At 45.6% G+C, this 14,878-nt stretch overlaps 1 protein-coding gene across 1 annotated transcript in view; it reads right to left on the bottom strand.

Moving 5' to 3' along the window:
• Positions 1-2,891: 2,891 nt before the first annotated feature.
• Positions 2,892-14,878, bottom strand: part of MGLL (monoglyceride lipase) — a 92,134-nt gene continuing 80,147 nt past the window's right edge. The window contains exons 7-8 of the mRNA XM_063941177.1: positions 14,237-14,452; positions 2,892-4,912 (exon numbers count right to left, since the gene is read on the bottom strand). Of these exons, the coding sequence (XP_063797247.1) occupies positions 4,766-4,912; positions 14,237-14,452 (363 nt within the window). The 3' untranslated portion in view covers positions 2,892-4,765. The remainder of the gene's footprint in view (positions 4,913-14,236; positions 14,453-14,878) is intronic.

Genomic DNA, 14,878 nt, shown 5'->3' with positions numbered 1-14,878 from the left:
TCAAAATCAGGCCCTTAGTGCAACCAATGGCACTGAAGCTGCAATGGCTTTTACAGGGGTTATAAAATTAAAATTGATTAACTTTGTTTATATAGAAGATTGACAGGAGCCTCTATTGTCACACTGTGCTGCTGGGGGACCCTGCTAATTCCATTATATAACTCTCAGTCTGTGTTTTGCTGCTGCCTCCATTCTCCACCTCACATCATGTCACTGCCCCTGTCACATGCAGCCCTGTCCTAACACATCACTCATATCCTGATATACTCTGTGCTGCTAGGGACCCTGCTCCTCCCACTATATAACACTCAGTCTGTGACTTCCTGCTGCCTCCATTCCCCTCCTCACATCATGTCACTGCCCCTGTCACATGCAGCCCTGTCTTCACTGACACATCACTCATCTCCTGATATACTCTGTGCTGCTGAGGACCCTGCTCCTCCCACTATATAACTCTCAGTCTGTGACCTCCTGCTGCCTCCATTCCCCTCCTCACATCATGTCACTGCCCCTGTCACATGCAGCCCTGTCCTCACTAACACATCACTCATCTCCTGATATACTCTGTGCTGCTGGGGACCCTGCTCCTTCCTCTATATAACTCCGTCTGTGTTTTCCTGTTGCCTCCATTCCCCTACTCACATCAGGTCACTGCCCCTGTCACATGCAGCCCTGTCCTCACTAATACATAACTTGTCTCCTGATATACTCTGTGCTGCTGGGACCCTGCTCCTTCCATTATATAACTCTCAGTCTGTGGTTTCCTGCTTCCTCCATCCCCCTCCTCACATCATGTCACTGCCCCTGTCACATGCAGCCCTGTCCTCACTGACACATCACTCATCTCCTGATATACTCTGTGCTGCTGGGGACCCTGCTCCTCCCACTATGTAACTCTCAGTCTGTGGCTTCCTGCTGCCTCCATTCCCCTCCTCACATCAGGTCACTGCCACTGTCACATGCAGCCCTGTCCTCACTGACACATCACTCATCTCCCGATATACTCTGTGCTGCTGGGGACCCTGCTCCTCCCACTATATAACTTTCAATCTGTGGCTTTCTGCTGCCTCCGTTCCCCTCCTCACATCATGTCACTGCCCCTGTCACATGCAGCTCTGTCGTCACTGCAAGACACAGGTACCATGGCTTGTGTGCAGTGCAACTGTAATGCATGCGCAGTCGGGCGATAATGAACTCCGTAAATATCGCCATTGTGTACAATTCTGAATCCAGGTCCACACTCTGTGTTCAGTCATCCATCAGATGGTCTGTGGAAGCAGCATCCGATGGCTGGGAACCATCGCAAACCTGTCCAATACACCTGAATAACAAAGTAATTAAGACGGTTTTATGCACAAAACGTGAAAAGTGACAATTACTGAGTAGCGCAGCCAGATCGTATGATTACACATTGCAGGAAACCTCCCAGGGTATATTTTGTCACTGGTGTTTATCCTGGTGTCAGACAAGTATTAATTGCAGACAGTTGTATATACGGCAATGTGTAAGACAGCGTGATGTCACCAGAGAGCGCAGCGTTGGCCAATGTATCTATACGGCAAGCAGCTGAGACTTCACCCGCAATAGGATGTAACCACGTATAGCGTGGCTGACTCATTGTTCAGTGCAGGGTATGGGTGCCAGCACAGCTGTGTTGTGTTCTCACGCAGGAAAAAGCAAGTACTTGGTAATGAAGGGAATTTACATTTAAACCACTGCATTGAATACATCTCACAGCTTGTACCGGGGTGCGAGAAACGGGAGCTGGTGCAGACTGGATTTGTTAATGATGAAGGAGAGAAATGTATTTTATTTGAATGGTTTAAACGAAGGACAGTACAGCTGACAACTGCGTCCGCAGGCAGAGATGATGTGTGTGGCGGCACTCACCCCCCCTAGGTCACTCCCTGTAACCACTACGTCTGAATCACCCTCAATTCCTCACTCTTCCCCCATGCTGATACATTTTTAAAAGCAGAATAGAGCATTTTAGTTCATATTAGTGTTTGACTGGGCCTCAAGACTTTGCACTGTCAATGGCTGCTCCTTACCTTTATGGCGAAGCATCAGATCCTCTTACACACTCAATAGTAAGAAGACATCACCATCAGACTATAGACTATAATGACCACATTCTTCTGACTCTACAACTCCGAAAATGACCACAGGGCTTGTTGCTGTGATCAGAAAGTTCATGGCCAGATTTAGGGGTAGGCTGAATAGGCTGCAGTATAGGGGCCCCCACTATAAAGGGGCTCCCACCACCAGGAAGCAGGACCGCGTGCTATTTTGCTATCGCATGCTAATGTCACATCACTGCCAGTCTGGACGGAGAAGTCCTAATAGCAGGGTCAGGACTACTATATAAATGGCTACTATTCAGAAGATACTCTTAAAGGAAAATGTATGCCATAGTTCTTTATGCGCTGTAGGTTTCTATATAGAAACTTGTAATTTGCTGCATGTTCTACACAGTTTTGCAAATTAATATTTTCTATATATTACTAGGTACACTTTATTGAATTACTTATTAATACACTTTTTATTCTTTATAGTTATGCCCTTATTTATCAATGAGTGATAAATTTCACCGTGAGTGATAAATTTCACCAGCCAATCAGCTCCTGACTTCCATGTCACAGGCTGGGTTTGAAAAAATGACAGGAGCGGATTGGCTGGTGAAATCACTCGCAGTGATATTTATCACTCATTGATAAATAAGGGCATATGTATTTATGTATTATTTAGAAATATATATATATATATATATTGCAAACAACTGTATCCACACAAGTAATTGTTTCTCAACAGCTTAACGTATAGGGGAGCCCGTTTGATTTTATTCCTAGTTTATATAGTTGTTTCATAACAGCAGGTTACGGCACATTACGGCTGATGGTAAATATAATTTATTTTAATAGGTTCATAATAAAGGTTATGTTATAAAATGTTTATCCGACATATCCTAGGCGTGCTACCACCTGTGTCCGTTACAGACCCTTCTAACAACACTATTATTCCTATATATAGAATTGCATCATTTGTGTGGAACATCCTTCTCTTGGCGGTAATCTTTATTGGTCCATACAATGGCTGCTCCCATTGCAAGTAATTACTTTCAACTCCCAGCAACCCATACAAATAATTCCCTAGTTTAAAAAAATGAACAAAACAGAATATATTAGACTGTACTGTCATAGGACACGAAGGGGGAGATTTATCAAACTGTGAATTGGTCATTTGGCACAGATCCAGCCTCCAGGTAATCACGCCGTGGGCTGAATCACCTGGGGTATGGGCGCTGGGATTGAACAATACATTGCCAGGGCCCATAACAAAATTTGAGTAGCCGGATGCTCAGGAGAAGATTTCGTGTTGCTTCTTTGACTGGCCACACCCTAAGAACCCCATTACACCCTTTGCGTGGGAACCGGAGTATTTGGATTGTTATGAACAGGACCAGTTTCTTTTAAGCTGGGTACACACTATAAGATATACTATACGATATATCGCTTCGATACGGATTGGAGCGATATACTGAACGCATCGCCAGACTGCGTGTTCACAATGTGACATCGTAGATTAGATCATGCCGTGTGTACAGCGCTGGCGATAAATATTGTGACCGTGTCATACCGTCTGCTGGGATACCCCATAGTGTGTACACAGCTTTAGTGTCACAAACAGAAGTAGACTAATTAAACATGGGGGCGGGGCCTCGCTGGCAGAGGTCATGTGCCCCCTGTATTTACAGCTCCCATTAGATCACCTTCCGGGCAAAGCATTCCACACGAGATACAATTTCTTTCACAACCTTCATTGATGCAGGAATATAATTCATAGTATTAATTGGAGAAATTATCCAGGCACCTGTCACCCCCAAACACCGATACCATTATGCGGCTCTAATACACTAAACAGCTCTGCCATCAAAAATTTTCTCCTCATCGCTGCCAGGAATATCCAAAAAAGGTACGTTGTCCAATAAACATTTCTGGGTCCTCTTGGGTAGAGAAAAACGTACATATAACAGGCTAAAAGGCCACATGTTCACCAGTCTACAATGTAAAAAATAATCTAAAAAAAAACTACAGTTCCTCTGCCCTGGACTATTTAGGCAGTAAACATATTAACATATTAAATATTATTTTATATAATGTGTAATAAAATCTATTAAAACAGGGGAAGGGAATATTTACAGAGAATCTGTTAAGCAAATTCGTAGGATTTTTGCTCCTAAAACACCATTTTGCACTTTTCCTATAATGGACCATATTGCTTTGTGCTTCATGGAGAATCAACGCGTTTTGCATTCTCTAGGAATTTGAAGCATCTGAGGTTGGATGGAATCCTTCAAAACAGGAATTATTCCAGTAAAGTCAGCTCCGGATAGATGTACTTTGTTTAATTATTGCTGAGAACTAATGCCCCAATCCTTGTGGGCAATAATCTTATACTGAGCTCTCCCATAATTCCTTGTGCTTCCTCTACAGCTGTTCGGGCAAGATAAAATTCCATTATGTGGTGTTTATGGGTTTCTTGTGCTTTCTGTAAATGCTGATAAATGTTATTTTACTAAAAGTAATGAAGTATCCCATGCGTTCCTATGGTTGGGACAGTCAGCTGGAGGACGTTTCGAAAAGGAGTCTTCTTTGTCAGACTCACTTGGTAAATGACATCACGGTGATGGTTCAGCTGTTAATTGGCTGAACTGAGTAGAGGCTTATTCAGGAGGAATCTGGTTTTGGCGGTGGGTGTAGACTTCCTAAGAACTGGCAATCTGTTCTGTATTGGGTGGAGGAGCCCCTTTACCCTCTAATCTTTGAAGGATCCAGCTCTCGATCTCCTCGTACACAGAACTTGTCACCTCTGGGAGTTCTTTGTGCAAAGCATGAAACGCGTTCTCGTAGACCTGCAGAAATAAAACGTGGGTACATGACGTACTACTATAGCCATACATTACATGATGTCTTCTAAGATCAAAGACAATGTTACCTTAAATAAACTACAATCAATGATGTTTCAAAAAGTTCAAAAAGGTTTGAGATTACCTCAAGGATAAACAAAGAAAAGGGGCAGACTAGATGGGCCAAGTGGTTCTTATCTGCCCTCAAATTCTATGTTTATGTTTGTATGTTTCAAGGCAATTACTACATAAGTGAGACATGGGGTCAGATGTAATGAAGTTCGTGTTGGCCGGAGGTGCAAGTTCCCGGCCGAACTCAGACATTTATTTAAAGCGCCAATCGTTTACAAGGCAAAACCATGCCTTGTAAATGATTGGTGCTTTAAAAAAAAAGCTCAGTGTGCGGTCGGGAACCCGAGTTCCTAGTCCGAGTTAGCACCTCCGGCATACTCGGACTAGATTACATCCGGCCCTTGGAAATGGATGAATGAAGCTAATGACTAGGTATTAAATGCAGAAAATTAGGAATGTTATGAAATGAGGAGGGGTCTGTCTAGATGTAAAAGCCAGACAAGTCGCCTCTGAAGAAGCCATACAAGTTATGGCGAAACGCGTTACATAAAGATACAGTGTGATACCAGTTCTTTTATCATATTTATTTGTTATGAAATATCTATTTTCATATGGCTATGTCTGTAACCTCTTCTATTTGTTTATAAACCTGATGGTGGGAATACTCTTTGTTTGGATGGGGCAAATACCTTCTGAGTACCCTAGTGTCTTCATCGCTCAAACACACAAAATTTATTGGACTTTGAAATCACCTGCAGCTTGATGGTCTGTGAAATGCCATCTGTGAGTGACTAATGAATGAAATTAATTGAAATTAGAACAGTTTAAACCTCTTGCATATGTAGTACCAGCTCAGCCATCAGCACAAGTTCTAGATTATTCCTACCAAGGCAGCAAGTCTATGACCAATATCTATCTACTTTCTATTCCACAGCCTGACGATCTGTAATAATGGTGTGATCTACTTACATGGCTACCTGATCACTTTAATACCAGCGTGGTGTTACCTTTGACCTTTTTGAAATCTGGGCTCTACAGATCCAGTATTCAGTACTGATTGCATTAGCTGTAACGTGGAACGTTAGTGATATCTGATCCTCAGGTCTTTACTATTGATGGCTGCCTGGTAAAATTCATTATGATGTCATATTAAGTTTTATTATTGTAAGGCAGCAAAATCTCAACCAGGAAACTTTATACCTGTCAGAGTTCTGAACAGCACGACCTCACTAATAACGGGGATGGAAGTGTTGCATGATAAGGGAGAGATTTGCATATAGTCTACACTGTGTTCATTTAAACTACGTTCCAGCCAATATACTGCGCCAACAACTGGTTTATAAGAAATAGAGGGAGGAGCCAGCTCACACTATCAAATTCTTAAAGTGCCCATGCCTCGGAGTGGACCTGTCTATACCCCATGGTACTAAATGGACCCCAGTATCCTCTAGGACGTAAGAGAAAATTGCATCTCAGTTGTTTATCTCAGGGATGGCGGGATAACTAGTGTTTCAACTTCTATGTCTAACATTAATATATATATATATGCGAGCAGTCGATGTACAATGCAATTTCTCTGACGTCCTAAGTGGATGCTGGGACTCCGTAAGGACCATGGGGAATAGCGGCTCCGCAGGAGACTGGGCACAACTATAAATAAAGCTTTAGACTACTGGTGTGCACTGGCTCCTCCCACTATGACCCTCCTCCAGACTTCAGTTAGAATCTTGTGCCCGGCTGAGCTGGATGCACACTAGGGGCTCTCCTGAGCTCCTAGAAAGAAAGTACATTTAGGTTTTTTATTTTACAGTGAGATCTGCTGGCAACAGACTCACTGCAGCGAGGGACTAAGGGGAGAAGAAGCGAACCTACCTAACTGGTGGTAGTTTGGGCTTCTTAGGCTACTGGACACCATTAGCTCCAGAGGGATCGACCGCAGGACCCGACCTTGGTGTTCGTTCCCGGAGCCGCGCCGCCGGCCCCCTTACAGAGCCAGAAGCAAGAAGTGTTCCGGAAAATCGGCGGCAGAAGACTTCAGTCTTCAACAAGGTAGCGCACAGCACTGCAGCTGTGCGCCATTGCTCCTCATGCACACCTCACACTCCGGTCACTGATGGGTGCAGGGCGCTGGGTGGGGCGCCCTGAGGGCAATATAAGACACCTTGGCTGGCAAATCTACACCATATATAGTCAGGAAGGCTATATAGGTGTAAAAATACCCCTGCCAGAATTCCAGAAAAAGTGGGAGAAGTCCGCCGGAAAAGGGGCGGGGCCATCTCCCTCAGCACACTGGCGCCATTTTTCCCTCACAGCTCCGCTGGAAGGAAGCTCCCTGGCTCTCCCCTGCAGTCTACAAGCTACAGAAGGGTCAAAAAAGAGAGGGGGGGCACTAAATTTAGGCGCAGTATATATATATATATATATATATATATATATATATATATAAAACAAGCAGCTATAAGGGAAAACACTCATTTATAGTGGGATCCCTGTGTTTTATATAGCGCTCTGGTGTGTGCTGGCATACTCTCTCTCTGTCTCCCCAAAGGGCTTTGTGGGGTCCTGTCCTCTGTCAGAGCATTCCCTGTGTGTATGCGGTGTGTCGGTACGGCTGCGTCGACATGTTTGATGAGGAGGCTTATGTGGAGGCGGAGCAGAAGCCTATAAATGTGATGTCACCCCCTGCGGGGTCGACACCTGAGTGAATGGTGCTGTGAAAGGAATTACGTGACAGTGTCGACTCCTTGCATAAAAGGTTTGACGACATACCAAATGTGGGACAGCCGGCTTCTCAGCCTGTGCCTGCCCAGGCGTCTCAAAAGCCATCAGGGGCTCTTAAACGCCCGCTACCTCAGATGGCAGACACAGATGTCGACACGGATACTGACTCCAGTGTCGACGACGATGAGACTAATGTAACTTCCAGTAGGGCCACACGTTACATGATTGAGGCAATGAAAAATGTGTTGCACATTTCTGATGTTACCCCCGGTACCACAAAAAAGGGTATTCTGTTTGGAGAGAAAAAACTACCAGTAGCTTTTCCTCCATCTGAGGAGTTAAATGAAGTGTGTGAAGAAGCGTGGGCTTCCCCTGATAAGAAACTGGTAATTTCTAAGAGGTTACTAATGGCGTACCCTTTCCCGCCAGAGGATAGGGCACGTTGGGAAACATCCCCTAGAGTGGATAAAGCGCTCACACGCTTGTCAAAGAAGGTGGCACTACCGTCTCCGGCCGCCCTGAAGGAATCTGCTGATAGAAAGCAGGAGGCTATCCTGAAGTCTATATATACACACACACACACACACACACACACACACACACACACACACACACACACACACACACACACACGTGTTATACTGAGACCAGCTATTGCTTCAGCATGGATGTGCAGTGCTGCAGCTGCTTGGTCAGATTCCCTGTCGGAAAATATTGATACCCTAGACAGGGACACTATATTGCTAACCGTAGAGCATATTAAAGACGCACTTTTATACATGAGGGATGCACAGAGAGATATTTGCCGGCTGGCATCCAAAATTAGTGCAATGTCCATTTCTGCCAGGAGAGGGTTATGGACTCGAGATGCAGATTCCAAAAGGCACATGGAAGTTCTGCCTTATAAGGGTGAGGAGTTGTTCGGGGATGGTCTCTCGGACCTCGTTTCCACAGCAACAGCTGGGAAGTCTACATTTTTACCCCATGTTCACTCACAGCCAAAGAAAGCACCGTATTATCAGGTACAGTCCTTTCGGCCCAATAGGGGCAAGCGGGTTAAGGGCGCGTCCTTTCTGCCCAGAGGCAGAGGTAGGGGGAAAAAGCTGCAGCATACAGCCAGTTCCCAGGAGCAAAAGTCCTCCCCCGCTTCCTCTAAGTCCACAGCATGACGCTGGGGCTCCACAGGCGGAGCCAGGTACGGTGGGGGCCCGTCTCAAATATTTCAGCAATCAGTGGGCTCGCTCACGGGTGGATCCCTGGATCTTTCAAATACTATCTCAGGGGTACAAGCTGGAATTCGAGACGTCTCCCCCCCGCCGTTTCCTCAAATCTGCCTTACCAACCACTCCCTCAGGCAGGGAGGCAGTGTTACAGGCAATTCACAAGCTGTATTCACAACAGGTGATAGTAAAGGTGCCCCTACTTCAACAAGGACGGGGTTACTATTCCACAATGTTTGTGGTACCGAAACCGGACGGTTCGGTGAGACCCATTTTAAATTTGAAATCCTTGAACACATATAAAAAAATTCAAGTTCAAGATGGAATCGCTCAGGGCGGTTATTGCAAGCCTGGACGAGGGGGATTACATGGTATCACTGGTCATCAAGGATGCTTACCTGCATGTCCCCATTTACCATCCTCACCAGGAGTACCTCAGATTTGTGGTACAGGATTGTCATTGCCAATTCCAGACGTTGCCGTTCGGTCTATCCACGGCTCCGAGGGTCTTTACCAAGGTAATGGCCGAAATGATGATACTCCTTCGAAAGAAGGGAGTTTTAATTATCCCGTACTTGGACGATCTCCTGATAAAGGCGAGGTCCAGGGAGCAGTTGTTGGTCGGGGTAGCACTATCTCGGGAGGTGCTACAACAGCACTGCTGGATTCTAAATATTCCAAAGTCACAGCTGGTCCCTACGACACGTCTACTGTTCCTGGGGATGGTTCTGGACACAGAACAGAAAAAAGTGTTTCTCCCGGAGGAGAAGGCCAAGGAGCTGTCATCTCTAGTCAGAGGCCTCCTAAAACCCCTACAAGTGTCGGTGCATCACTGCACGCGAGTCCTGGGAAAGATGGTAGCTTCCTACGAAGCGATTCCATTCGGCAGGTTCCATGCAAGAACCTTTCAGTGGGACCTGTTGGACAAGTGGTCCGGATCGCATTTTCAGATGCATCGGCTGATAACCCTGTCTCCAAGGACAAGGGTGTCTCTGCTGTGGTGGCTGCAGAGTGCTCATCTTCAAGAGGGCCGCAGATTCGGCATACAGGACTGGGTCCTGGTGACCACGGATGCCAGCCTTCGAGGCTGGGGGGCAGTCACACAGGGAAGAAACTTTCAAGGACTATGGTCAAGTCAGGAGACTTCCCTGCACATAAATATTCTGGAACTAAGGGCCATTTACAATGCCCTAAGTCAGGCAAAACCCCTGCTTCAAAACCAGCCGGTACTGATCCAGTCAGACAACATCACGGCGGTCGCCCATGTAAACCGACAGGGCGGCACGAGAAGCAGGACGGCGATGGCAGAAGCCACAAGGATTCTCCGATGGGCGGAAAATCACGTGTCAGCACTGTCAGCAGTGTTCATTCCGGGAGTGGACAACTGGGAAGCAGACTTCCTCAGCAGGCACGACCTCCACCCGGGAGAGTGGGGACTTCATCCAGAAGTCTTCAAAATGATTGTAAACCGTTGGGAAAGGCCACAGGTGGACATGATGGCGTCCCGCCTCAACAAAAAGCTAGAAAAGTATTGCGCCAGGTCAAGAGACCCGCAGGCGATAGCTGTGGACGCTCTAGTGACACCGTGGGTGTACCGGTCGGTTTATGTGTTCCCTCCTCTTCCTCTCATTCCAAAGGTACTGAGGATAATAAGGAGAAGAGGAGTAAAAACTATACTCATTGTTCTGGATTGGCCAAGAAGAGCTTGGTACCCGGAACTTCAAGAAATGATCTCAGAGGACCCATGGCCTCTGCCGCTCCATCAGGACCTGCTGCAGCAGGGGCCCTGTCTGTTCCAAGACTTACCGCGGCTGCGTTTGACGGCATGGTGGTTGAACACCGGATCCTGAAGGAAAAGGGCATTCCGGAGGAAGTCATTCCTACGCTGATTAAAGCGTAGAAGTTACCGCAAACCATTATCACAGCATTTGGCGAAAATATGTTGCGTGGTGTGAGGCCAGGAAGGCCCCAATGGAGGAATTTCAGCTAGGTCGATTTCTGCACTTCCTACAGTCAGGGGTGACTATGGGCCTAAAATTGGGTTCCATTAAGGTCCAGATTTCGGCTCTATCGATTTTCTTCCAGAGAGAACTGGCTTCACTACCTGAAGTTCAGACTTTTGTTAAGGGAGTGCTGCATATTCAGCCCCCTTTTGTGCCTCCAGTGGCACCTTGGGATCTCAACGTGGTGTTGGATTTCCTAAAGTCACATTGGTTTGAGCCACTAAAAACCGTGGATTTAAAATATCTCACGTGGAAAGTGGTCATGTTGTTGGCCTTGGCTTCGGCCAGGCGTGTATCAGAATTGGCGGCTTTGTCATGTAAAAGCCCTTATCTGATTTTCCATATGGATAGGGCAGAATTGAGGACTCGTCCCCAGTTTCTCCCTAAAGTGGTATCAGCTTTTCATCTGAACCAACCTATCGTGGTGCCTGCGGCTACAAAAGACTTGGAGGCTTCCAAGTTGTTGGACGTAGTCAGGGCCCTGAAAATCTATGTTTCCAGGACAGCTGGAGTCAGAAAGACTGACTCGCTATTTATCCTGTATGCGCCCAACAAGTTGGGTGCACCTGCTTCAAAGCAGACTATTGCTCGCTGGATCTGTAGTACGATTCAGCTTGCACATTCTGCGGCTGGACTGCCGCATCCTAAATCAGTAAAAGCCCATTCCACGAGGAAGGTGGGCTCTTCTTGGGCGGCTGCCCGAGGGGTCTCGGCTCTACAACTTTGCCGAGCAGCTACTTGGTCGGGGTCAAACACGTTTGCAAAATTCTACAAGTTTGACACCCTGGCTGAGGAGGACCTAGAGTTTGCCCATTCGGTGCTGCAGAGTCATCCGCACTCTCCCGCCCGTTTGGGAGCTTTGGTATAATCCCCATGGTCCTTACGGAGTCCCAGCATCCACTTAGGACGTCAGAGAAAATAAGAATTTACTCACCGGTAATTCTATTTCTCGTAGTCCGTAGTGGATGCTGGGCGCCCATCCCAAGTGCGGATTGTCTGCAATACTTGTATATAGTTATTGTTTAACTAAGGGGTTATTGTTGAGCCATCTGTTGAGAGGCTCAGTTGTTATCATACTGTTAACTGGGTATTGTATTACGAGTTATACGGTGTGATTGGTGTGGCTGGTATGAGTATTACCCGGGATTCAAAATCCTTCCTTATTGTGTCAGCTCTTCCGGGCACAGTATCCTAACTGAAGTCTGGAGGAGGGTCATAGTGGGAGGAGCCAGTGCACACCAGTAGTCTAAAGCTTTCTTTATAGTTGTGCCCAGTCTCCTGCGGAGCCGCTATTCCCCATGGTCCTTACGGAGTCCCAGCATCCACTACGGACTACGAGAAATAGAATTACTGGTGAGTAAATTCTTATTATTAATATCAACAGATAGAATCTAGAATACAGAGTTTATATTTTGCATGAAGTTCAAACTTTCATTCCACACAGTGATTCCAGCAGCTGGATACTATCAGCCGCAGACATTTATCCTTCTAACAACGTGGTTTGGATTCATATACATTAAACTTTTCAGTATAGCACAGAATGGCTCCTTGCATGTTTATATACAGTCCCTGGCCATATTTCCTGTATATATGGAAATATAACATTTATGCTAGATAAAAAGTATCTACTGTGTACATAACAAGCACCGAACATTTTAGTCATATTACTCAGTGTGTAGAAAACATTAATTGGGGGAGATTCAATTGTTATTTTGCACCCTCTAGAACCCAATCTCCTGTCTAAAGTGACGAGGCAATATTAACTTGTTCGTGCAGCGGGAGTGAGTTACAGGGCGACCCAAAGCCAAACTTTTTGTGCATTTCGCCATCTCAGAAGACAGCAAGCAAACATAATGGGTGCCTGCGGCACGCACAGGAATGTGTATATGACTGCTGCCTTATGGCTGACTGAGAGCACTTACGAATGCTGTTCTAGAACACCTTAATCTATTAGGATACAGCTGGACTTATTCAAGAATAAGTTACAAAGCACCTATTGCACTACATCTACGTTCACAGTTGGTCTCTCTCCTAGTAGCCCTGACTAATATATAGGGGGTCATTCCGAGTTGTTCGCTCGGTAAAAATCTTCGCATCGCAGCGATTTTCCGCTTAATGCGCATGCGCAATGTCCGCACTGTGACTGCGCCAAGTAAATTTGCTATGCAGTTAGGATTTTTACTCACGGCTTTTTCATCGTTCTGGCGATCGTAATGTGATTGACAGGAAATGGGTGTTACTGGGCGGAAACAGGCCGTTTTATGGGCGTGTGGGAAAAAACGCTACCGTTTCCGGAAAAAACGCAGGAGTGGCCGGAGAAACGGGGAAGTGTCTGGGCGAACGCTGGGTGTGTTTGTGACGTCAAACCAGGAACGACAAGCACTGAAATGATCGCAGATGCCGAGTAAGTCTGAAGCTACTCAGAAACTGCTACGAGGTGTGTAATCGCAATATTGCGAATACATCGTTCGCAATTTTAAGATGCTAAGATTCACTCCCAGTAGGCGGCGGCTTAGCATGAGCAAATCTGCTAAAATTCGCTTGCGAGCGAACAACTCGGAATGACCCCCAAAAGCCGTTAGCATGAATTAGGTTCTTAGAATTTAGCTCTGTCAATATTACTTTTAATTTTGGAACACAGATCAGGCTTCACGCTGCAGAGAAGCGGATAAGATTAAATGATGTATAAACCATAAGGCAACAGGAAAAGAAATTGGCGGTATGAATAAAACAATTAGTAGGGAGGCACTTTAAGAAATACTCACGGAATCTTTAGAAATTGTTGATGAATATGAGATTATACAATTCTGTCTTTGAAGGCTGGACCATTTACATTCAGCAGGTGCAATGAGATAGTGTGTTCCCACACTTCTTTGTGCACACAAAATTGTCAATCATATTGGATTGCTCTGCAAAACGCTTTGGCTTTGATACAGTGTTTCAATGGTCTGACAAAATTAATTATGATACGTTTCTTCTGCAAACTAGGAAGTCACCTAGGTGTGTGTTGAAGCAGAAAAATCCTGAAACGCGCTCTGCAAAATATTCTTTTACAAAACTGCTCAATTTAGCTTCCTTTATATCTTAAATGAATAATGGGTGAGAGGGAACATCAGGAATGGTTTAAATACATGTGGCACTTCTGAGTATATGGATATTTTTATTACACCGGGCAAAGTGCTTGTGAAATCGTAACATGAAGGCGGCGAAACGCGTCCCATGAAAAGTAGGAGGTGAAACCGCATCCTCTGATCTGGTGCAAAATTCAGGTCTTTTTGCAGAGTGGAAATACTGTCACAAAAAACCTCAGTTACCTTTAGCGTTTTATCCTCGCTGGGAACAGTCTCCATCATCAGCTGGGAACCCCGGAAGTCACACAGCTTGTCTGTGGTGCCGTGGAAGAGTAAGAGAGGCAGATTGAAGTGAGGAAGAGCTTTTTCCACCCTGTTTGTGGCATTTAACAGCTGCATTGCAAAGGACACCTTCATACCTCCATGGTACACCAAAGGGTCGGAGACATACGAGTGCACCTAGGGGTGGAAAGAACTTGTATTATCTTTATTGTAGCCGGAGAGTTTTCCAATAACTGTGTTATAATAAGTCAGGTGACATGGGTGTGCGGAAAGAAGCTAATGTTGACGTGTGGTGTTGTATGTCTGCACCATATATAAGTCAGCCTATGTTTCAATTTGTCATAGCAATGACAATGTAACTTGCACCTAGAAATGTGTTAAGTTGTGTGCAGAATGGACAGTCAGTGCTTTCACACCTGATTAGTCCCATGGGAGACCATCTGTCTGCTGCCTTACAGCCATGAAATTATTTCTCCAGTACTTCCGTCATACGCTGGCCGGAAAGTGGCCTGAGGGTGGACGGACCAGACATACAGGTTTCTTTATTACACGGCCTGAATTGCTAAGATTGCCCAAGTGCATCTACTCAGGACAAAAAGTTAA

This window comes from Pseudophryne corroboree, chromosome 9 (assembly GCF_028390025.1).
Source record: "Pseudophryne corroboree isolate aPseCor3 chromosome 9, aPseCor3.hap2, whole genome shotgun sequence".
In the NCBI taxonomy this organism is placed as follows: Eukaryota; Metazoa; Chordata; class Amphibia; order Anura; family Myobatrachidae; genus Pseudophryne; species Pseudophryne corroboree.
Note: the sequence above shows the minus strand (reverse complement) of the source record. Positions and strands in the feature narration are given on the sequence as shown.